The sequence below is a fragment of the Spermophilus citellus genome (genome assembly GCF_964194105.1).
Source record: "Spermophilus citellus genome assembly, chromosome: 8".
Lineage (NCBI taxonomy): Eukaryota > Metazoa > Chordata > Mammalia > Rodentia > Sciuridae > Spermophilus > Spermophilus citellus.
In genome coordinates, this window is record NC_138189.1 from 135,913,465 (window position 1) to 135,938,322 (window position 24,858).

A 24,858-nucleotide genomic window follows, 5' to 3' on the forward strand; every position below is an offset into this window, starting at 1 on the left:
TTGGTCTTTTACTCTATAAAATGCTATCGGCACTGGCTGGAGGAAGGGATAATGGCATATTAATGTGTCTTAGCAGAGTTTCCTATTTAGAGCAGGTCATATTTTAGCATGACTTAGTGAAATCTCTGTGCAGAAAATGTGTGACCCTAAAGACATGGGTCTAATAAGTTCAATTAATAGCAGAACTGAGGTTCTGATCCAGGCACCTCTATGGAAGGGTTGGAATCCATCCTTATTAAAATATTTGCAAATACACATGTATATGTCCTTAGTTCACAATCTCAGTATCCAAATCATCTATTTAAAGGTCCTGAAACCAAACTGTTTGAAAGTTTTTATTTGGGTAGCATAAAATATCTACAATTGGATCTTTACAAAAGATGTGCAAAAGGGGAGAAGTAAATTTATACATAAGATTTTGCTGCTGAAATGTGGGAAGACATCAATAATCAACTTAGGTTCCAAAACTCATGCAGAACGGTCAGAACTTTGTCTTCCTTAGGTAAAGGAAGTAGAAACTATGTTAATCCCCTGGTGAATTAGTTTATAGAAACTCAGAGATTATACTGAACCTAAACAAAGATAAATCTATGGGAAGGGAAGACAGACTAAATTATTTCAAATCATAATAGTACATATACATATTTAGAAAGACTGAAAACAATTATCTCAATAATATGACATTGGTTTTCAAGTCCATGATGCCATCGATACTCATTTACACTGTGGCATTTCATCTCATGGTTCAGTATTTAAAATCACATAAAAATTTATGCATAACATCAAGTGTGACTGTAAGTAACTGTTATCCTGGGATATATGTCTCTTTCTTGCTCTGTAAATCCAGATGATTTGGCCACGTATACAACCCTGTCACTGACCTGACTACTCGACAGCAGAGGGTGAGACCTACCAGAATGATCCACAGACAGGGGCACCTCACTGTAAAGCCTCAAAAATTTTGCAGTCATTCACACTTGGAGTGGACCAAAGGAAGGAGGCATTAAGAGTTTTCGAGAAAACAGAGAATTACAATCAGAATCTATGGCACAGTAAACAAGCATAGAGTAGTTAACATTTTAACAAAATATTTAAAAAGTATTGTTTTCTCCGTAGGGGGAAAGCAGACAACTCTCTAGTAGTAAAAAAAGAAAAACCAACACTGATATTCAATTTCCAGTTTAAATACACTTGTGAACAGGAAGATTGTGAACCCCATTAATTAATATAAAAACTCCAGAAGAAATTATGACCTTAATGTACAACAGCATTTCTATATCAAATTAAACTTAGTATCTGATTAAACACACCCATAGTACCTTTATGGAATTCTCTAAAATGCTCACAGTAAAAAATGTATAAACTAGAGTGTAGATTAAAACATCTTATATAGCTTGAGTGATACCTGCTGTGGGTTAAATAGCTTCAATTTTTAAAGTATGAGTTTTGACTTTTGAAAGCAGAACTGTGTTTTGGCATTCAAACCTATATAAGATCTTACAATTTTGTCTTGGGTATGGTGGCACATACCTATAATCCCAGCAACTTAGAAACTTAGTCTCTGTCTCAAAATAAAAATAAAAATGTCTGGGGATGTGGTCTGGTGGTAAAGCACCTCCAGGTTCAATCCCCAGTATCAATAAATAAATAAAATTTAAAAAAACTTAAAATTTTGTCAAGTAAGGAATACAAGATATGAAACATCAAATGTGGGGGAAAGATTTCTGATCTCTAACATCACATGGGTAATGAGTGGTTTTCATCCCATGCCTCCCTGAAATCTAGCTTCTTGGAGGTGATTTACGGGTGAGTTAAAAGGATATCATTCAATTTAGTTTAAGTGCATATTTAAAAACTTACTAAAACCACACATCCTAACACATACCTTATTTTACCACACTGGAGACTGCTTATGTGTTAACTTCTACTACCAAGATAATTTATATCTTTATATAGTCTTTGGAAGATTATTTCAGCTATCTCTAATTAAAGACTCCTCCAGAGATGTGTGTTTGGACTGTTATTATAAGCACTTATATTCGTGTTTTATTGATAGCACTCAAACCGCTAAGATTTCCTCCACCATAACTCCACATTTGTGTTATTCAGAAATCTTGTTTTCCATAGTAATGAACTAACAAGTTAACATAAGCAGAAACTTGAAAAACATTTATACAGATAAAATCGACCTTGGAGGGCTGTATGTATTGAAATAATACATTAAAAATTTAAAAATATTCTAGTCCTGAAAAATGTTTGAAAAACAATGTTCTATAAAGAAACCATCTTTAATTTAATTTGTTAATACAGAATTTAATGTGATTTAGTTTTTTAAAGCAAACTACCTTTATAATAACATTTCAATTCTCTTTTATTTTTTTGGTGCTGTAGATTGAACCAGGGCCTCACAAATGCTAATGAGTACATGATCTACCATTGAGCTACATCCCCCAGAACCTCCATTCTTCAGCATAATGGTAAGTATTCTAAAAAACAGAGTGTTGTAGATCTACAAAAAGTGAGTAACTTGTAAAAAAGTTGAGAAACTACACTGAAAACATTCATAATGGCTTTGGACCCTCCATATAGGCAGCTTTAAGGAAATATTTTTATTTCTGAATTAATCATATATTTGTTTTGGGTTTTAAACTTCAAAATACATTCCTCCTCCAGGTAAAATGTCAATGGTGTACCTTTACACATCAACTGTATTGTGTGTTTTGACAGTTTAGGCATATTTCAATGATTTTAGATTTTTATTTTGTGGTTTTATTATAAAACAGCTTGCACACCAAAATCAAACAGATCTTTTTTTATTTAAAAATCCACCTCAAAATTCAGTTCTGGGTTTTAGTTTTTGTTTAAAATAAAGCAAACATTTAAAAGCATCACATGTTACTAGTCTATAATTCATCTTGTAATTAGCACATAGTTTGTGGACTGGGGAAGTTAACCCAGCACATGGATCAGGCACAGTACTAGGGCCAAAGGGCCAGAAATCAGGGCACATCTGTGTACTCAGGCAACAGTGAGAGGTCTGAATGGAGTGGGTTGTGTCTCAGTGGTGGGCACCCCATTTCAATGACCCCCCAAAAGCTGTAAGTCTGAAATCAATACATAATAGACTGTCCGTGACTTAGGTAATAAAAAAGAACCCCAAACAACTATATCTGCTTTCTAAAGTGTGTTGCAAAGCCAAGAAAGATGAATATAACTGTAGTCTCACTACAGTTTGTGGTCTTGACATCTGTGACACAGGACCATGTTATAGGTGAGACAGAATTATGCCATTCCTCTGGTGGTTTTGGAAATCTGGTTGGAAGGGGTCCGTGGGTAGAAGACTTCACATTACAGCAAGGCTCTGATATTTCACGAACAGGGGCAGTGAAGAAAATCACAGTACAAAATCCTAAATTCTTTTACTGGAAAAACAACAGGTACTACATGAGAATCACTAATATAACATCTATTTTTTTTAAAAAAATGAAGATATAAAACATTAATTGCATAGGAATTTAAATATAAGGCCAAGAAGAATATTAAGTAAAATAAAATCATAGCAAGGGCACTATGGTGTCAAAAGATAGAATTTCATTCTTAAGAGTAATAAATCTCAATTACTGTCTAATTAAGAATCACAGTATGTTGCTATTACTAACAGTGAATGTCAACTGTTTCCTTAACTCCACACTGGAAACCAATATTAGGATGAAGAACAACACAACTAAAGCTCATTGTCTAAACCTGATCAGTGTATTAGCACTTCAGTGCCCGGTACGTACCTGATTAGTTATATTATCTACCTTTTGCAAGTAATGCTCAATACATGTTAACAAGCGTAAGAGCATGTCATCACTGCACGCTGTCAATGATTTTCAGGGTTACTTGATAGTGTAATTTATATTCAGTATTTCAAAGGTGCAAGATCCCACCCGGCAGAATCTTCACTCAATGAACCAAAAACACTGTCATTAACAAAATACAACAAAGTCCCTCCATTAAAAACTAAATGTACATGAACCAGAGAACTAGGTCCTGACACCAATATATACATTATCCTCAGCATACTGAAAGGCAGTGGAGGACTTGGTAGTTCAAGCTAATGGTTACCACCTGTAATGTCAGGTAGAAAGCTAATTTGGGATCCTACTTCTCATTTTCACGTTGTTAGACTGTAGTTTCAACAGCAATTTCCAGATCTAAAAGTAGCTTAGTTAACTTAGTATTGTTATAGAGAGTAGTGTGAGAAAAAAACCAAACAAACAGGAACTCCCAAAGGAATTCCACTAAGGTTCATCGAGAAGACCCAAACCAATGTTTTAAATGAAAAAGTGCATAAATACAGTAATACTACAAATGTGTTAACTACGGGACCAATGTTTCTCTGGGAGCTAAATGAGACTATTTTTCCACATTATTTACATGTTACAAATTGTTCAGATACCACAAAGCACCATTTCCAATCCCAACTGCTTGATTATGTGTGACAGGTCCCTTGACTTCAACTCTGTTCACTTGAGGATCTAGTTAGCATAGCATAGAAGTGTCACGTCCTCTTCAAACAGGATTTCTCTCTACATTTGGTTCTCTTTTGTTCAGAAATGGCAAGGTGATATGTTCATTTCACACCCTTGGTTGGTGTTTCTGATTCCGTGGACTGTCTTCCATCCGTCCAGGCCTCCCGGGTACTCTTCAGAGCCAGGGTCTTCTGCTGGTCAACCACGACATAATCCACTCTCTCATCCGCCACACTGCTTCCTGAGCCACTGCTCTTTTGCTAAAATGCAAAGAAAAAACAAAAATTGTACATTAAAAAAGTAAAGTGGGACTGAGTGAAATTCAGTCTTAAAATGGACATACATGCACTATGGATATTCTTGAAATTCTATTGGCTCACAAAGAAATACCATTAACTACCTCAGTTTAACAATGCTTCTATAATTTTAAATTTTCTCTTTAATTTAAAATTATAGAAGAATTCACACTAACACCCCCATCAGAGATGTTATTCATAGGAAACAGGGACAGAAAATACCTAGTTCATTTTTTTAAAAAATCTTTTATTTGTTCTCTTTAGTTATACATGGCAGTAAAATGTACTTTGCCGTATCATAGTTCATCTTAACATATGCAGATTGATTCTCCCTTTAACTTGACTTTTTTTTTTTTTTTGAAATCCAGTGTTTACTTTCAGAGCTAAGAAATGTGTGGGTTTTCTGTTTGTTTTGTTTCATTGTTGATTTTTGCAAAGCAATAGTTCAAGAACAATCAATTACATGGGCTGATGCTCTTTGACTTTCCAAATCCAGCCTGACACTAGATAACTTAAATGTGATTATTAATGCATTGCTGGGCTCCCTAGAAAGAAAATAGCTAATTATAAGAAAAATGGAGGGAGAGGTTAAGGCATGGAAAGAAACCTTGTCTTTAGGATGGATGTCAATCTAGCAGAGCCACCAGGAGGCTGGGGTAAGGAGGTCATGCTGAACCTAAGGCTATCCTGTTAAGCTGTGGTCCCCGAAGGGAATGAACTATGGTAGTAGTAGCTCCTGGTTCCTAGCAAAAGGTAATACAAATCTTTTCTGGAGGAAATTTAGGTCCTCAGGATTTGTAATTAGATAATATACAAACACATAAGCCAAAAAGAATGAGTTAGCAGCTAGGCGCAGTTACGTATGCCTGTAATCCCAGCAGCTCAGGAGGCTGAGGCAAGAGGATTGAGAGTTCAAAGTCAGCCTCAGCAACTTAACAAGGCCCTAAGCAACTCAGTGGGGCCCTGTCTCTAAATAAAATAAAAAAAGGGCTGGGGATATGATCAGTGGTTAAGTGCCCCTGGGTTTAATCCCTAGTACCAAAAAAAAAAAAAAAAGTTAGCAGAAACAATAAACACAAATTTAAACCTCCAAGGACTTCAGACTATCAAAGTTACTGCATCAACAGCATAAAACATGTACGTATAAAATGTTTAAAGGAACTAAAGCATAAATATAAAAGGAATCAAACAAATAAGAAATCCGAAGTTGTTAAAATCAGCAAACTGTACTTTAGAAATGAAATATAAAATAATTGAAAACTAAACAAATAGGAAGAAGAGAGAATTAGTGAACTCGGTGAAAGATGTAAAGAAACATCTTTAAGCACAGAGAGATTAAGCACAGAGAGATGACAAGCAGAAATTATAAAAGAATGGTAAGAGATCCAGAAAATACAGACATCCTAACATGTCTAATCAGAAATGTCAGAGGAGAGAATAAACAGTAAAAAGAATGACTGACATTTTTCCAGAGTTGAGAAAAAATTGCAAACCCAGAAAATGAAATAGCAGCACAACTTCTACTAAGCAGGACAAATAAAAAGCAATTCATGTCTAGACATTGTTGGGAAACTGCAAAATGACATAAACAGAGGAAAGAGCTTAAAATCAGCCAGAGAGAAAGGATAGGAGACCTGCATAGGAACGGCCATCGGACTACAACATACTTTCCAACACAAGGGACGGAAGCAAGGTGAAGGGGGAACAGTGTCTTCTACGTGGTGAGAAAGTTACTGTCAGTCAAGAGCTGTCTGCTGAACCTGTCTTGTTTTCCAAGACAAAGCAAAATCAAGACATCACATAAAACAAACAAACAAAAAGTGGAAAGGATTTACCACCCACAGAGCTCCACTAAAGAAACTTCTAAAGACTACATTTCAGAAGGAAGAAAAATAATTACAAGAAGGAGAGTCTAAGATACAAAAAGAGTGATAGACAAAGAAGTTGGTAAGCAGGTAGGAAGATGTAAGTCAATGCTGTTTACAAAATGGATTCCTACTAATACTACTAATCGTGGGCTTAACAAAAGAAAAAAATTGAAATTTTGGACAGAAAGAACCCATAATTTGAGATAACTTTCTAAAAAAGAATGAAGATATTGTTTACCTTAAGAATCTGTTAAGCAATCATTTCAGTGATAAAAACAGAAAATGTCTAACCGCCATACCATCAGAAAGAAGAAAGTTACTTTATCAGTCTCCATGATTTTTTCTTTCTTTCTTTCTTTTTTTTTTTTGAGGGGGGGGGCGGAATACTAGGGATTGAACCCAGGGGTGCCCCACCACTGAGCCACATTTCCCCGCCCCTTTTATTCTTTGAGACAAGGTCTCTCTAAGTTTCTGAGCTAGTCTTAAACTTGTGATCCTCCTGATCCAGCCTCCCGGGTCTCTGTGCCTGACTCAGACTCCACCATTTTGTCGCAGTTTTCAAAAGTGCATTAAGTAACAGACTTCATTAAATTTAAATTAAACATAATAAAGGTTCCCCCAAGGAGACAATGCTGGTTTAAGGTGCACGCTGACTACATTTGTGGAATGAGGTTTCACTCACCTTCCGAGGTGGTGTGGACTTCCCAGAATCTAAATCTAGATCAAGGTACTCCACCTGCTTGTCTCCTTTGGGCTTGATCATAGGACTGCTTCCTCCATCAAGGCTATTACTGCCAAAAAGATTCTGAAAGTGAACCACAACAACACCAGCCGTCAAACATTCACAAAACACACCATTCATCCTTTTTCATTTGAGTTGGGGGCCCTAAAACTCCTGGGCTCAAGAGATCCTCCTGCCTCAGCCTCCTGAGTAGCTAGGAATACACATGTGAGCCACCACCACTGATACATACCATTCACCTTGTACTTGCTTTTCAAAAGAACAAGGCTAGAAAAAAATGTCTGCTTAGAAAATTAAATAAACTCTTAGGATTGAATGAAAATAAATAATATTTTAAATATATTAAAACTTACAGGAAGCCAAAAGTAGTTTCAGAAGTTAAATTTGGTTAAACTTAGACTGGGGAAATCAAATCACAGCTGGCCATAAAAGTTCAATCTGAACATTATTAAAATTATATTGTACTCAATTACATTTTTATAGCAGAGGCTCCTTATACTCACTGCTTTCAAATTAAATTTAAAAGAAAGCTTCTATGGTTAATTTAAAGGCTTTCACACAAAAACATTAGTTTTGAGTTAAATATATTATCTCAAGGTTATAGATAATGATTCCAAAGTCTATTTTATTTAATCATCTGGATTTCTTTTAACCAATTAATTTCCTGTCTTGTCTTAGTTTGATCTCTTCCTTTCTAAAAGGAAGTGTACAATAGGACTACTCTCTAAAGTAAAATAAAGAAAATAGAAGATAGAGGATAGCAATAAACAAGAACCAAAAAGCTAGAGGCTTGAGAAAAATAAAAATGGAGCAGGTGAGCAGGAACTCAAACCAATGCTAAATAGAAGGAGGGCAAAATGCGCTTACGTCCCTACGTTCTCTCTCTTCTGTATCCTAAGTGTGCGCCAAAGTGACTTGCCACCATGCACACCGCCGTTCCCCCATCTAGAAATGCTGCCTCACAAGGAAGACGGCATGCTCATTAGGGACTTGTGCATGAATCTGGTTCCGTTGACTCTTTGAGTTGCTGTTTCACCCCTGTCTCCCATGACCCACAGTTAAAGTAGAGAGAGTTGTGTTTAAAGGAAAGGACATTTGCTAGAAAAATACTCAGTTTATTCCCTCATGTGGTAGTGGGGCTGCTGACAGGCAATATAAATCCTTTCATAAATTAGAAAAAGGTGCTCCTTTCTCTGAAGTAACACACTCTGTGCAAGGGCCCACAGCCTGATGAGGGGCCCCACATGGCCTGGATTTCATGTGGCGGGGTGTAAGAGTGAAGCAAGCAACTGCACAGGTGAATGCAATGACCCTATTTAAAGAAAAAGAATTTTAAATCAAATTTCTCAACAACTGCAAATAAAATATTGAAATTAACATGTAGGGTTGAAAAATATAAGAAAATTTTGCTCAAGCTGAATTGCTAAAGACAGTACCCCCCATTTTACTAATTCATGAAGAAGCTGAAATCAGTGTCATTTTTTTCCCCCTGTATAAGGCCATATTTTACTCTCACAACAAATCAGCTGGGAGGGTAAGCAATATTCCATGTTCAAAGGTGATGGATAACAACCCACATCCCATGTTTCCCTGCCTGGAAACGCCTAGAAGTGTTCACAGTGTTATAAAGATATAAAGGGAATCCATAAATTCATATGACCTGCTCATTTAACCCCAATAAGTGGTCCCCAAAGAGAATTTCTCAGAACTGCTAGTTAAGTTTTATGTCTAGTGACTACTAAAACTGGAAATGTTTAAGTATTGTTAAAATCTGTGTGTCGATGAGGAAGTCTATTTGTTCTTGATCCGGTTTCAACAGGGAACAACAGCCTCCCTCTGTGTTCTAGCCTTTCACCCACTGTGTTTCCAAAATAGTTTTTTGAGGAACTGTGAAAATTGTGGGAATTATCGTGTTCTGTAAATTAAATAACAAAACAGTAATGCTAGATTTTTCTAAAATTCTTCAAAAAACATGCAAGATCATTTAGGATATGTATGTTGTTATTATGTAACGATTTATGTCTTTAGTACTAGTGTACCATCACTTAAATTTCAGGTATTAAATTAAGGGTTCAAATGTTTGACATTGATCTTCATACAAATTAGTGGACAGCATCACCAATTCACTGTTTCACTGCCTGTGACAGACATAATCTCCTAAGGAAATGAGCTGTAAAATGTCAATTTCAAGAATTTGGTCTTCATTGTATGAATAAACCAGATATGGTCTGATCCTGTCTCAACTTAGAACTTTAAGATTAGTTTATTACTGACTTCATCAGCATGCATTAGATCCAGTGAACTTCCATGGTGTTTCATGAGTACACTAAGTTCCCAATATTGTTACAATGATCACATAATTTTCTAAGGAAGAGTTACATGTACTACAAGGAGGCCTTGTAGTTGGCACTCATGGCTCAGTTGACTTTTCTACTGCACATGGTAGACAGATATTTCCACCTGGGTCATTTTTGGTCATTTCTAACACTTATGACCAAAGTTCTTCAGCAATCCATCAGTGATTATTTAGACATCCCTCCTGGCAAATAAATGTGGTTTTCTGGTTTAATGTCATAGGTACAAAAATACATATTTTTACTTCCTTTGACTTCTGACTATAATGGTCTTTTTTCTGGTCTTTTACCTTCACCTATGACAAATTCTACTTTCAGACTTTTACACTGTCTTCCTAAGATTTTTATGGTTACTTACTATTTTGAGCAAAAATATAAAATCTCCTCTAGCTCAGAAAATACTCTAATTATTATTTTGCAATAAGAAAAAAAATTGGTTCAACTTCCTAAAGATGAAAGTTGGTGACAGTATCTACTCTGATGAAGTATTACTGATTCTCTTACTTGAGTCTATTCACTATAGTGAGAAAACAAATTAAATTAATAAAAAAATGATAGAACAACTACTCAACAAGTAAAAAAAAATTGAATCCAAAAACTAAGAGTCAGTAAAAATTTTTCTGCCTTGAGTAATCTCTGAAATCATTATTGGTCTAATTAGTTACAGTCAAATTCAATGTTGACTTAAATATTATAAATTATTTTTGAATATTTCATAAATTTGTTAATTTTTAAAGTTAACCAGTATAGCACCAAATTGAGCTTTCCATATAATTTCATTATGATCACTGACATATGTGTCTGAGGGACCTATTTTGCTTAAAGTCTATGCAGAATGAAAGACAAATTCATTGACTGAACTGAGCTTACAACAAAGAAAGAAAATAAGACCTCCAAAATGTGACTCAAAAATTTGATATTCAATATTTGCTTATCCTGTTGTTTTCCAACTGCTCTCCCTTCTCCCATGATGGGGCCTTTTTTTTTTTTTTGTGGTACCAGGAATTGAACTCAGGGGTACTTGACCACTGAGCCACATCCCCAGCCCTATTTTGTATTTTATTTAGAGACAGAGTCTCGCTGAGTTGCTTAGCGCCTCATTGTTGCTGAGGCTGGCTTTGAACTCACGATCTTCCTATCTCAGCCTCCCAAGCCGCTGGGATTACAGGTGTGTGCCACCATGCACAGCTCCATGATGGAACTTTTATGTGAGTCCAATGTCCCTTTGAAAAAAGGCTGTTTCCCAGACCCTTTTGTGTCTGAAAATGGCCATAGTTCTCATTTCTGGTTTGTCTGTGGCCATTTTCAGGAACCTTTTTTATGAGCTGCTGGGTTGAACCCTTTTCTCCTGACTCCCTTTGCCCCCCATCCTACCCTGCAGTCTGTGTGTCAATCTGCTGGCTGGAACATGACCTTACTCCATGAGCATGTGAGCTACATGCAGAGGGCACTACCTTGCAGAGCTAAAGAGGCCGGAATCCCAAAAGATTCTAGAGCTGACAGCTCTCAGCCCTGACGGCTCTCAACTGACTCTCTGGATTTTTGGATGAGGAAGAAAGAAACTTCTTTCTTAAGTCACTGTTAAACAGGTTAGTAGATACTAAATAGGTCTAGTAGATACTCTATATAATAAGATACAATAAGAGAATAAGCAAAAGAGAATTATTTTTAAAAATTAAAATTGGTTTTTATTCTGAAACATCTGAAGTATTTTTTTAGATTTCTGAGAAACAAAACATTTGCTGCTATGATAAAGTTCTCATGCCTTGTGGCAATACAGCCAACCTTAAAAATATTATGTTTATAACAGGTCTTCTTTAATCTTTAAGCCCAAGGGTATATTCTCGAAAGATTATCAAGAATGTCCCGTATAAGACCTTCTCACCACAAGAATGTCATTACTTGGGCCTGGAGAAAGACGTTATCGAATACTTCCAGTATATTTTTCTGAAGAGTATCAAAAACCGAGCACATCTTAAATGAAGTACTTCTAGAAAACCACTATAGATGGATCAGGAAATGCACCCCCAAAAGCCCATATGTTAAAGGCTTGGTCCTTATTGTAGTCCTACTGGAATGTGGTGGAACTTTGAAGAGGCAGGGCTTAGAGGGCTTAGTGATGCATAGAGAAGTACAAGACTTTCATATAAATATGAAAAAATTTAAGAATTCCTATTTTTTTAAAGAAAACCTTCCTCTATGTATACATATAATACAGACACATGTTCCTAAGTTTGTAAAATGATTCTTATGATTTATTTGTATTTAAATAAAACTCAACTAAGTAACCCCCTAAGAAACTACTATATTTCTTGAGGTCTTCATGGGTATGCCTTTGAAGGGATTGAGATCCTGGTCTCCCTTCTTGTTCTCTCTTGTTTTCTGGCCATGAGGTGAGTGTTTGGCTCTGCCACTTGCTCTTGTCAAGATGTACTACAAAAGGCCAAAGAAACAGAGCCAACTAATCCTGGACTGCAACCTCTAAAACTGTGACCTCAAATGAACTTTTTCTCTTTATAAGTTCATTAGTTTAAAAAGTATTTGTTATAGTAATAGAAAGCTGATTTAACAGAAACTTTTGTTTTTCAATGATTTACAGTTATATTACATTTTGACTCTTTACTGGTTTTAGATTTTATCCAAGTTGTCTTTGGTTGTGTTCCCTTAAGTACTGGAAGAAAGAGACATGAGGGTAAAGTTTATAGACTGAAGGAAAATTAGAGCAAAACACTGCTTAGGAAAGGAGAGGATCAGGCAAAGAGTTTACATACTGGATCTTCGCTGGACAGGTTGGGGTTCATGGGCACATAATTCTCCTCGCTGTCATGTGAGTCACTGCTTGACGTTGTGCTGTGCACTGAATCCGGCCGTGGGGACAAGGGAAACCTAGAGGAGCTAATCACAGAAATTATCATCATATATGTAAACCTTGATGTAAACTTCTGAAATCGCTCCCCCAAATAAAAATGAAGGTGTGCATGCCTTCTGAAATATTCATTTACATTGATTGTACACATTAATTACAACAGAATTTATTATACACATTAAAATGCGACTAACACAGATGTATTATAAAAGGAGATTTGGACGTCAAATTATATTGTGTAATACAAACAAAAGATAAGTTATTACTAGTGAGGGGTAGAGAAGTAAAAACTTTCATATCAATATAAAAAGATTTAAGAATTCCTATTTTCTAAAAAAACTTCCTCTAGGTATACATATAACACAAATGCATGTTCCTAAGTTTGTTTCTCTTTTCCCCATATGTATATGTAAATAAATCTCAATTAAGTAATCCCCTAAGAAACTACTATATTTTCCAGATCAGTAGTTCTCAGATATTTTTGGTCCCATGAATCCTTGATACTCTTAAAAATATTAAGAACCTCAACTTAATATGAATTATTCTACTGATATTTATCATATCAGAAATGAAAATAGAAATATTTTTAAAATACAAGAGTACACAAATGCACATTAATTGTCACAATGATATCATGACATATCATGAGAACTCACATGATCTGGAAAGTTCCACTGCACACAAAGAATGGAAAAGGCAAATGACATCTTGGTATCTTAATGAAAATAGTTTTGATACACAGAGTCCTCAAAAGATCTAGATAAATTTCTTAATAATGAAAATTCTAGATAGTATGTTATACAATGTATTTTTTTAATATATATTTTTTAGTTGTAGATGGGCACAATACCTTTATTTTACTTAGTTGTTTTTAATGTGGTGCTGAGGATTGAATCCAGTGCCTCACACATGCTAGGGCAAGTGCTTTACTACTGAGCCACAACCCCAGCCCTTACACTATGTATTTATAAAGTACTTACTCTCGAGCAAAACTCCTTGTGATGGGAGATCTAACTGGGGCTTGTAATTCTTCCCATTCTGGCAAAGGTTTTATTTCTAAAGGTGCAGGCTTGGCTGAAAAGAAAGGGAGAAGGGAGGAATTGGGTGTACAGAACTTTGGGAAGCAAACAAGATCCTCTACATCTCAATTTTTATATAATAGAATATACCCGAGACCAGCTAGCTTCACACATGAAACAAAGTTCATGGATATTACATGATGTGACACAGCTCAATGCTTAGAAAAAATATGTTTCATGATTGTTTTAAGCTCCATCATGCATGTTGCTTCTTAATTTAATGTTTTGTGAGTGTAATCTAAATGTGAACAAGAAAAAGTAATGTAAACCAATTCCTTTATAGTTGCTTGATTTATACTTTTCATTATTTCATTCACTCATTCTTTTACTAATTTCATCCTCAATATAGAAATGTAATCATCTACATAAAAATGTTACTATTCTTCAATACTGAAGCATCAGTTACACAACTAAGCAGGTAAAATGATGCATAGGGAGTATTAAAACCAAAAATTTAGTAAAAATCCAGAATAAAATTTTGCTAAAACCAAAAGGATTAATTATCAAATCATTTAAATCAATTCACACACCATCTGGAAACAAAACAGAGTAAATTATATCTGGACTCAAATTCTGCTTTAAGGCCATAATTATTTTAAACAATCACTCCAAACTTTTAGCTTAATTCAACCAATGAATCCTTTACCAAATTAAGTAAAATTAAGTAATGCTTATTTTTAGCTTTATTTATTAGAGGCCTTTACTTATTTACCTCATTATTGCAGTAAACAGTTATTAGAACTAATTTGTACCAGAGTTTTTGGCCCTTTCCTTAAAGTCAAGACTGAAATGTTTTTTCAGAAAGGTACAGAGTAAGCAGAAAAATGAAAATACCATTTTAAAATATTAATTATATTATAGAAAACTGCTCAGATGCATTGAATAAATATCTCAATCATGTTTCATCTTGCCACTTTCAAGAAAAACGTTCACTTTGCCATGTTTCCTTAGTCTTTATTGATGTATGTGAAATTTTAATCAATTAGGTTACAGTTACCATCAAACTACAAAATAGGTAGTCATTTCAAAAGACTATATAGACTCCCTGGGGCCCATAGGTATTTTTGTTAACTCAAATATAATGCAGGTTGATTTACTAAATTTGAGTTAAAACAGTTTTGCTTGTCTACATTAGACATGTACAGAATTAAGCTGACTGAATGTATTTTATAATTTTTAGTGTTTAATTCTTTTGACACCCAAAGGCTAATAGTAATTTATCTAAGTAACAGCATAATTAAATACCTGGAAATAAAATGTATGTGTGTGTGTGTGTGTGTGTGTGTGTAAGATAACTGGAAATCACAAGCAGTTCACAAGCTTAAAGAAAACAATGTTTCATTGCGTAAAACATTAAAAGAATAAGACAAGACTGAATATCACATATTATCTGATATCTAACATGCTGCTGTTAATGGCTAAGTAGAATCAGTACATTATGAAAAGCATTCACTTTAGAAATAACATGCTTTGGGAAGCTTTATTTGCAACAGCAGTAGTATTTAAGGATCCTCTTTTTTTTTTTTTTTTTTTTTTTTGCTTTTTTAAGAAAAAAAAGCAAAACAAAAAAACCCCACAAAACATGAAATAATAAAATTCCCAGCACCCCAGAGAGCATGCGGTGCTAAAGTACATACCCTTTCTTCTTGTAGCAAAGTCACCTATGGTTTGTGAATCAGTTCGCTCTAAACCATGGGGTTTGGGTCTTAAAATTTTAGGACTTTGACCTAATTGGTAGAAAGAAGACTCTCTTAATATAATGTTATTTTTAAACTGGAAAAAAGGGTTCTGTTAAAAAAAAAAAAGCAGCAGAGCCCTATTCAGAAATGTTGTATCTCCAAGGCATAAATTGTTTGTGGAAAATATTCCAACCTTGCTACACATCATTCATGCTCAGCACAAGGGGAAGGAGGAAGGCCCATGCAACAAGGTAAGGAGTCAAGGGTTATAAGGGGTGGCAGTATTTTAGTGGGAAACCAGCTGGGTTGGTTATCGCTATTTAAGGGGAGTGAGGAAAAACACATGCCCTGTTAGTTTTTCTTCTAACATGACTTAGAAAACTGGATCCAATAAAACATGACGAAATCCCTCAGTGAGATGTATGAAGTTTGGTGTTCATGAGAAAGTATGAAGGCCTGCTTCCCTACGATACTACTTTTTTCATTTGGTACAGAAGGTTTAAAACCCAAATCTGACTATTCCTGCACCTCCTGACGAGGATCTTGTACAGAAGCAGGTGGCCACTACAATATTTGCTAACCCAAGGCCAACACTGGTCTGTGTCCCTTGGATACACAGTGACTGCCCAGTGACCTCATCTTCCAAGGAGGGGATGTTTACATTCTGGCACTGGTGATTGTCCAGCTTCAGCACAATGTCCTGGAAAGCAGAAATGCAGTTGCCATCATTTTCCTGTCATTTTCTCTGTCACCTATAAGAATTGCCAAAAAAACCTTGTGAAAAGTACCCTGTTCACAGCTGTTGGTTTCACACCTTTCCCCATTAGAAGTCTGGATGCCAGAGTCGCAAAATTATGGGATCAGTGATTTAAGTTACCCTGTTCTCAGTGGTACCAAATTTCATTTATTCTTAGAATTTACAAAGTTGAGGTGATATCTACCAGATGGTAAGTTAGAATTTGCTGGTCAGAGGCTGATATGTAGCACCTCATCTATTGAAATCAAAAAGTTTCTTAAGATATGATTCAGGTGATGGCTGGGAATGTAGCTCAGTGGTAGAGCTCTTGCCTGGCATGCATATAAGGTCCTGAGTTCAATCCCAGTACCTCAAAAGATTCAGGCTAAGATGACAGTTCTTTACCCATTTTCTAAGTTAAATAATTAACACATTGAGTTTATTCAGAAATGAGGCAGGTGTAGTTTAAAATGTGAGTAATCATATTTTGGGCAAGATATACTCCCTAACCCCTCATGTTATCCAGGACCTACAAAATGATAAGACATTTTTTCTAAAAGATGTCTGCTCTTTAAACTCCCAACAGCACGCTGCCCTTCAAAAAGAGCAAGAGGCAGAAGGTAAGTTTAGGAAAAAACGTGATTTCCCTGGAGAACCAAAGAGGTTAAGTGACCTGCTCAGGTCACAGCAGGCTCCTGCCAGCCTGCCACCTCCTAGGGAGGTGTTCTTGTACGGTGACCACAACTGCCTTCACCTCTGTCCCTTTTAAAGATACAGAGAGTTATCAGAGGTATATGAAAAATAACCAGGAGCCTCGTTTAAAACCTATGCTTAGGAGAAGAAAAACAAGAGAGCCTTAGGAAACAGACTGGAATTTGAACACCTGTCAACTCTCCAGTTCAGCCAGAGATCTTCTAGCACCCCAGACTGCAAAGTCACAAGCTAGGCAACTCAACTAGAGAAAAGCAGAGACGTGCTCATCACACACTTGTATGTAAGCTGACATTACTTGGAATATGTGGATATGGCTCTGGGTGCTACACGTCCTTGAATGTCTCAGTTGACATGGATGATGTGATATTTAATAATTACAAAGTAACTTTAGAATTACTTTTGGTTTGCTGGTGTCTACCCACTAGCTGTCCTCACTCCTCCTCTTCCAAAAAAACCCCATTTTTCTCAGTTTCTCAGCCTCCTCCTGATTTCCTTTGCTGTGGTTATCTCCCAGTGGTCACTGTGCCATTTCTCAACTTAGCACTCTTGGCGTCCTATCTGTGTGTGTGGTTAAACAATCAAGGTCGAATGACTGCTGTGTCTATCTAACTGTGGTTTCCCACATTTTCTTTAGTCCATATATCAGCTGCCTGTCAAGTCACGCCCAACTGTCCTTTCTCCTCCAAACCATGCCACTTTTCACCTCCTACAGCACTAGCAATGGCATCCTTTCTTGGATCCTTAGATGTAAAATCTCAGGGCTGTATTTTGAGAGTCCATCTGTATTTGGTCTTAAAATGCTGAAGATCTGCCAATATGTCAAACTTTTATTTTGGAACTGGGGGGTTGAACCCAGGGGTGGTTACTCCCTAAGCCACATCCCCAGCCCTTTTTGTTTTTTTTGTTTGGAGAAAGGGTCTCACTAAGTTGCTGAGGCTGGCTTTGAACTTGCAATCCTCCTGTCTCAGCATCCCAAGCCACTGGGATTACAGGTGTGTGCGCCACCATGCTGGGCCAATGTATCAACTTTTAAAATGAGAAGCACAAAATGGTAACTAATAGAGGTCAGTGAGAACGTTACCTAAGCTTGGATGAACACTGGCCTGATGGCTGTGATTGAAAATTATCAGAGGTCTATGAGAAATCATCCGGAGCCTCTTTTAAAACTTACACTTAGGGGAAGAAAAACAAGGCAGGAACAAGCCTACTATTCGTAAAGGAAGAGAAAGTAATGTTAATAGATTAAAAAAAAAAAAAAAGACAATGCCTATCTTGCAAAGGTCTTCTCCAACAAAGAGAAAGATCTTCAAACTGAAAAGAACAGAAGAAACCATCAGAGCTACTAATGGCCCTGTCATGTGAGAGGAGTGCATGATGGTACCTAGGTACTTTCAAGATTTATTTAATGAATTACATTTCAAGATACCAAGTGAGTTTACAGAAAACACAGAATTCACATAAGTGATGTAGGGAAATCATGGAGAATATGGAAGGTGCCATGAGAACAAGCCACAGATGTCTTTAATGTCCCATTTGTCCCCTGAATTGTGTACTGTTCTGGTTAAACAGTTTTCTTCTCTTTTTCTCATGCATGACTTTAAAATTTCAGTCCTTTTCCCTTTCACTGTCAATCTATCATTGCTTTACTAATCCATTGTCTTTCGTTTCTATACAAAGATCAAGCTACAATACATCCTCTAAGACTGCCTTGAGAAATATCTCTGTACTTCATCATTAATAACAAGCAATTATCAAGGGTTTCTTATGCACTCGGTATTCTAAAAATTACTGAACCCTCCCAGAGAATTGGTAAGAAAGACGGGAGGAAAACAGATTTTTCATGTTATCACCGAGCAGCTGGTGCCTGCAGAGTCACCCAGACGCTGACTGGCAGTGCCAGGACAGGGATCCTTTGAATCCACATGGAGGGTTTGTGCTCTCATTCCAGTCTGGAACCCATACTTTAGCTATTGTATTCGTATGTTTGCTGTGTCCAGTGTCTTCTCAACTGCATTTTAAGGACTGTACACATTAAATAGAGACATAATCACATTTCTCTGAAGGCCTTTTTACCTTCATGACTAATATATTCTTATTGGTCACAAGAAAAACATGTGAAATATCATGTGAGGACGCATGTTATGAGAAATAAGGACTTTTCAAAGAAGTCATGTGATCTAAGGAGAGACAAATAAGGCAGAAGCAGATGCATGATATCAGGGAGCTTCATCTTTTCTTTCTTTTTTCCCCCGCCACAGTACTAAAAAGACACTCCCTTTCCAGGATATTCTTGTTTTCTTTTCTTTCTGTGTGCGCGTGGTGGGGGGTACTAGGGATTAAACCCAGGGTCTTGCACATGCTGGACAAGCACTCTACCACTAAGCTGTAGCCTCGGCTCTCTTAAGTTTTATTTTGAGACAGGGTCTTGCTGTGTTGCCCAGGTGAACCTCAAATCTGTGATCTCATGCCTCATTTACCCATTAAGTGGGGATTACAGATGTGTGCCACCATGCCCAGGGGCTCCTTGGTTGGCTGTTTAGAAAACTATAATATTTTAGTTAGGTTTTAAAAGTGCATGCATTTATAAAACTTACAGGTATGTTCTGCTATATAAAAAGCTTAAGACTGATTTTCAGGTCAAAGTCACAACCCAGGAATGTTGCAGGAAACGCCTGTGTCACTTAGGCATTTTGGCAGCTTTAAGTCCTTCCTAACTCAATTCAGCATTTATGTTCCGGACAGAAAAGTCAGGCCCCAACGGCTGCCTGATATGACTTACGAGAAAAGAAAGGAGGCAAAGGAGTCCAAGTGTACGTAAGCAGTCTCATCTCTGCCTGTCTCCTCTGTGTGCAAATAATCTGAATGTTTTCTGATTGCTATAGAAAATGGTGAACACAGATAAGAAGAAATAAGAAGACTAAATAAAACAAAAACAAAAATGAGCCACATTGATTCTCATATTCTGAGAGTAAACTGGAGCTTCAACCTTTAAATTCAAGCCAGTTACGACTTGGCTTTCTCCAGACTAGGCCTGAATAAAGAATGCAGCACAATTTGGCAAGCAGCACAGACCATGGTGAGATTCCTATTCGTGCTTTAACCCTTAGAGAGGCTGGTACTCTGGATCGTGCAATCTGCTACCCAATTTTGAGTATAACCTGGTAAATCTGACTCTCTGGTCCAGATCTTTTATATATATGAAGAGAGAAAGAGAGAGAGAAGTTTGTTTTCATTATCAAGGAAATCTCCTACAGGAAAGCAAATGTATCCCCCCTGCTGCTCCACCACACCAGGAATTGAACTGAGGGGGACTTAACCACTGAGCCACATCCTCAGCCCCTTTTTATATTTTTTTACAGTCAGGGTCTCGCTGAGTTGCTTAGGGCCAGTCTGGGCAACTTAGTGAGACTTGTCCCAAAATAATAGATAGATAGATAGATAGACAGACAGACAGACAGACAGACAGACAGATCGAGAGATTGATCGATCAGGGCTGGGATACAGCTCAGTGGTAAAGTGCCCCTGGTTTTGATTCCCAGTTCTGCAAAACAAATAAATTGATGAATATATAAATAAGACACAAAAAGGACTTGCACTTCATTTTGAAGTGGCTAAGAAAAAATTCGAATGTATGACTTAATAAATATAAGCTAAAGCTAGATTTGGTTTTATCAAATTTTCACATTATTCTTAAAATAATAAGGATATTTTACTACTTCAAATTTTTCTTTTGTCTCTTTTCTCTATCACCTGAAGGTATATGGGATACAAAATAATTTTGTTATTTGATAAATTTTCACTAAATACATCTTACAGTAAAGGGTCAGGAAGCATAAAGAGGAGGTGGTCCCCCTGATTAAGAAGCATAAATAAATGTATACTGTGCTGGCCTGGCCAGCTATAAAACCACACAGCTATCTATATATTCGGCAATAATTTTATCTCTTTAATGAATTTATGTTCTTTTTTTAAATATACTTTTACTTGTAGATGAACACAATGCCTTTATTTTATTTATTTATTTTCATGTGGTGCTGAGGATTGAACCCAGTGCCTCACACTTGCTAGGCAAGTACTCTACCACTGAGCCACAATCCCAGACCTGAATTTGTTTCTATGTGTCATAGAGTTGCAGGATTTTAAAACTAAGGAGCATTTTGTTTTAGAGATGATCTAATTTTATGTTTTAAAATAAGAAAATTAATGCAAAAATAAGTAAACTGATGTGTCCCTTTTCATTTACTAGAAGGGAGTAGTTGTTCATGGTAATAAGAGAAAAAAATTCTAGATGTTTGAATTCTTGGTCTTTTTTCCTACTATACTGCTTTTTGACCTCATAAGTGTAACTTATTTTAAGGGCTTACTAGAAAAAAAAAATCAAAACATCATACTCTAGAAAGTTTGCTATTTAGATGTAAAAGTCCCCAAGCCTCCCCTTGATTTGCTCTTGACCATTAGTTTTTGTTTGTTTGTTTGTTTGTTTGTTTTCCTGGAGGAGGGAAGACACTTTCAAACTGCCAAAAGTTCCTAGAGCCCATGATCTCAAAACAGTGAGATGATTTTTATTCCAAGGAACTGCCTCCAAGAATGCTGGAACAGCTTGCAAAATCACAAATAACTTGTACAAACCATCATCCTAAGAGAAGGGACCCTCATTGAAACCCTACCACTCTTTCCCACTATGGGGCAAGCAACACACTGCAGGATGCTTTGGTAGAATGCAGACTCCAGAAAAAAAAAAAAAGTCCTGTGTTTGATGTCTGTTTTCCTTTTTTTGGAAAGTACAGTTCACCAACCTGTTTTGTTTCTTTAAAAGTGAGGAACTCACCCCACATGGCTACATGGCCTCCACGACAATCTCAGTGAATGCTTCTAAAAAACCACTGTAAGTCCTATAAGTTGAGAGTGCCAGAAACAGAATTGGGGTATGCCTTTCCCTTCTGATCCTGTCCCAATTAATGCTTCGAGAACCCTAGAGTCTTGGAAAACTCGTTAAAGTACTCTGAGGGAGATGACGAAAAGAGGGTGAGGTCTCTAACATGTTACATGAAGGAGTACAATCATTTCTTCTATTGCATTCTTAATTCAGAATGAGCTTTCCAGAGCCAACTTGTTTACCTGCATAAAATCCGTTAACGTGCGCACAGAATAAAGTCCAACCTCATGGGTATAGCACCCAGGGATAAGGCACCTGCAAGGCATTTGGCATTTGTTCCTTCTTTTGGTCTTTGCCTATTTCCCTCTTGGCCTCCCACTCACCCACCACTCTGAGCCAGTCTCATCTCCCCTCTGAGGAAGGATTGGAGGATGCTGCTTATTCTAATCAGCAGCCCCTGTGCTGGCTGCCCTACTCGACCACCTTAATTGCTACTCAGGCTTGCAGGCTTGCAGGCTTTCCTTAGAGAAGCTTCCCTCAGAGTGCCAAGAGCTTACCTCAGCGCAGCCCCTTCCCTGGTAATTATGAGAACGTGTTTACTTTTCTGCCTCCTCCACTACATGGTGAGTCTCTGCAGAGAGGCAAGCTTTTCATTCCTTGCATTTGGAGACATAATGCCCAGCAAAGGGGATCCTGTAATGGGTAAGCACTTAAAATCTATAATGAATGAATGTGAAGGAACTGCCTTGTGCTTAGAGCTGGTGGAGTTTCACTGATGAATCTCACATTTTGCTTTTCCTTTAAAAGTGAAAAGGTAACAACTGAATGTATTTCAGAAGTGGGTCATCTCCAATATGGTCAAGGCTGTCATGAGAGTCCACATTTCAATTGAGTAGATGCAATCTTCTCTGAAAAGTGCACACACCAGGTGTCCTTGTAGGTAATGCTCACAGACATTGAACTCAATGTGGACATTTTATTTACCTTCTGTATTATTACAGGTCTGACATAACCTACAGTATTTATTTATCCAAAAGCTTGATAGATGATGCTACTATTTTCAGGGGGCAGCTTCAAAATCAAAAAAGAAGAGTAATTCACAAGATTATTATCCTCTGCTAATTCTATTTTTAAAAAACATTTTTAGTTGTTGATGGACCTTTATTTTACTTATTTCTATGCGGTGCTGAGAATTGAACCCAGTGCCTCCCACATGCTAGGCAAGTGCTCTACCACTGAGCTACAACTCCAGCCCCTCCTCTGCGTATTCTAAAAAGTCAAGGCAGAGTTCTGAAAAATGTTTATACTTGTTGTAATGGTCTCGCTGTATAAAGATGAATATAATGATGTAATGATGGTAATCATACTTGTAGGCCAAGAATACTTAGGAAAACCCCCACATGACAATAAGTATGGAGTAAAAAGGAGCTCCATACTTATTTCCTTTAAACTGCAACAAGTTTAACTCAAAGCACAAACTTTAACACCTATTTATCAAGATATTGATAAATATCAATATTGTATCATTCATTCACCCTCCAAATATCTGAGCCACTCTCATTTCCGCTCTGAGGAAAAATTGGCGGATGCTGCTTTATTCTAATCAGCAGCCCCTGTGCTGAGTATTATAAAAATGTAGTCTTATCTTTTTTGTTTTTTAAAGCATGTTATTTTTTAATTACAGTAGAAAACTTCTTTAGGTGATCTCTTGGAGAAAAAAAAATGTCTAAAGACATCACTATGCCAAAAACAGACACATAGAGGGTAGGAGCTCCCTGGGATTAGTCTTCTGGACACTTCCTTCACCAAGGTAAGGTCGCAGACCTGAACATACTTTAACCAAACCAGGTACAAAAATACCATAAGAAATCCTGCACTGCTTTTTAAAAATCAGCACCATAACTAATGTTCTAAGCTACTACAGAGCGGCATGAATAAACAAAATTGAATAAAATATAAAGACTGCATTTGGTGTTCAGATAGCTGCTGTATCGTGTTAGAGGCAGGATGAGGGTGATGGGGCGTGGGTACATTTAGGGATTAAATATGGTACATCTATATAATGACTTCGTTTGAGAAAACATGATAGGTAATCTTACAAAAAATTTCCAAACTTTACAAAATTACTTTTCCAGTAGAAAAATAAAACTTGGAGTTGAAGTAATCAAAACAATCTGTCCTGTCCTTGTGATGTATCTGCTTTCCCAGCATTTTACACAATATGCTAAACATGTTCCTCTTCGATTAATATATGTAACGTTTGGTACACAGTAAGTACTAGAGTTACAGAAAGAGTCTGATGAAAATGTAGCTACCATGCACTGGATGACAGCCAAGGGTTCCTGATAAAACATCAGATATCAGCACTGTATGTATTTCTGCAGTTTCAGTTACTCAGAAGTATTTGAAAAACTCATATGTACTCCAAACTACAGCAGCTGATGTCTAAAACTGGGCTAGTAGACAAGACCAGAATGTCACTCACTTGCTGTAGGCCCTTTCTAAGAAGAAAAATCACAAAACTCAGTTATCCTGGGTGTCAAACTAGTATTATGGGGCTCCAAAACTAATTGAGCCATATTTCACAGAAAGGTTTTCTTATGAGTTTCACTTAAAAAGAGATACTGGAAAACAGTTTAAGTCATTCATCTGATGTCACAGAATTTGAAATTAAAACACTCATCTGATGCTAATGAATAATGAGAAGGATTTCACAACCAAGTAAGACAGTTGGTTTTACAGTTTTGATTCAAGGATAAACTTGGCTCTGAGATCTGAATTTGGGTTTCAACAATGTTTTCTTTAACTTTACAAAGCTTTCCCTGCCACATTAAGTATTTTCTCATGCCTCCTTTCTTGTATTATATTTATTTCAAAGTATAAAGGTATAAGGAAAAGAAAAAAAATTTTTAATAGTATGATTTGAGTTACCTCTTTACTATTTAACTAAAACAGCTCCTGGTTTTGCTAAAAACTATACGGGTGTTTTAATCTGGGCACACTTTACCAGTTCATTTTGTAACTAAGCAAATATATCAAACAAATAATCCGACCAGTGAGTTCAGGGTGGACTCTGAATGGTTCAGATAATTTTAATTAAATTAACAGATCAGTTGATTTTTATGAAGCTG

The 24,858-nt window shown here is 36.6% G+C and overlaps 1 protein-coding gene across 8 annotated transcripts in view; it reads right to left on the bottom strand.

Moving 5' to 3' along the window:
* Positions 1-321: 321 nt before the first annotated feature.
* Positions 322-24,858, bottom strand: part of GAB1 (GRB2 associated binding protein 1) — a 117,277-nt gene continuing 92,740 nt past the window's right edge. For 5 of the 8 annotated variants that reach the window (XM_081303409.1, XM_081303408.1, XM_081303413.1 and 2 more), the window contains 5 exons: positions 15,360-15,449; positions 13,624-13,717; positions 12,549-12,672; positions 7,364-7,486; positions 322-4,777 (listed from right to left, as the gene is read on the bottom strand). In XM_081303409.1, coding sequence (XP_081159535.1) covers positions 4,619-4,777; positions 7,364-7,486; positions 12,549-12,672; positions 13,624-13,717; positions 15,360-15,449 — 590 coding nt within the window. In that variant the 3' untranslated portion in view covers positions 322-4,618. Of the gene's footprint in view, positions 4,778-7,363; positions 7,487-12,548; positions 12,673-13,623; positions 13,718-15,359; positions 15,450-15,998; positions 18,163-19,630; positions 19,728-24,858 lie in introns of those variants that run through there. The other 3 variants (XM_081303411.1, XM_081303410.1, XM_081303414.1) reach the window with 2 other exon arrangements.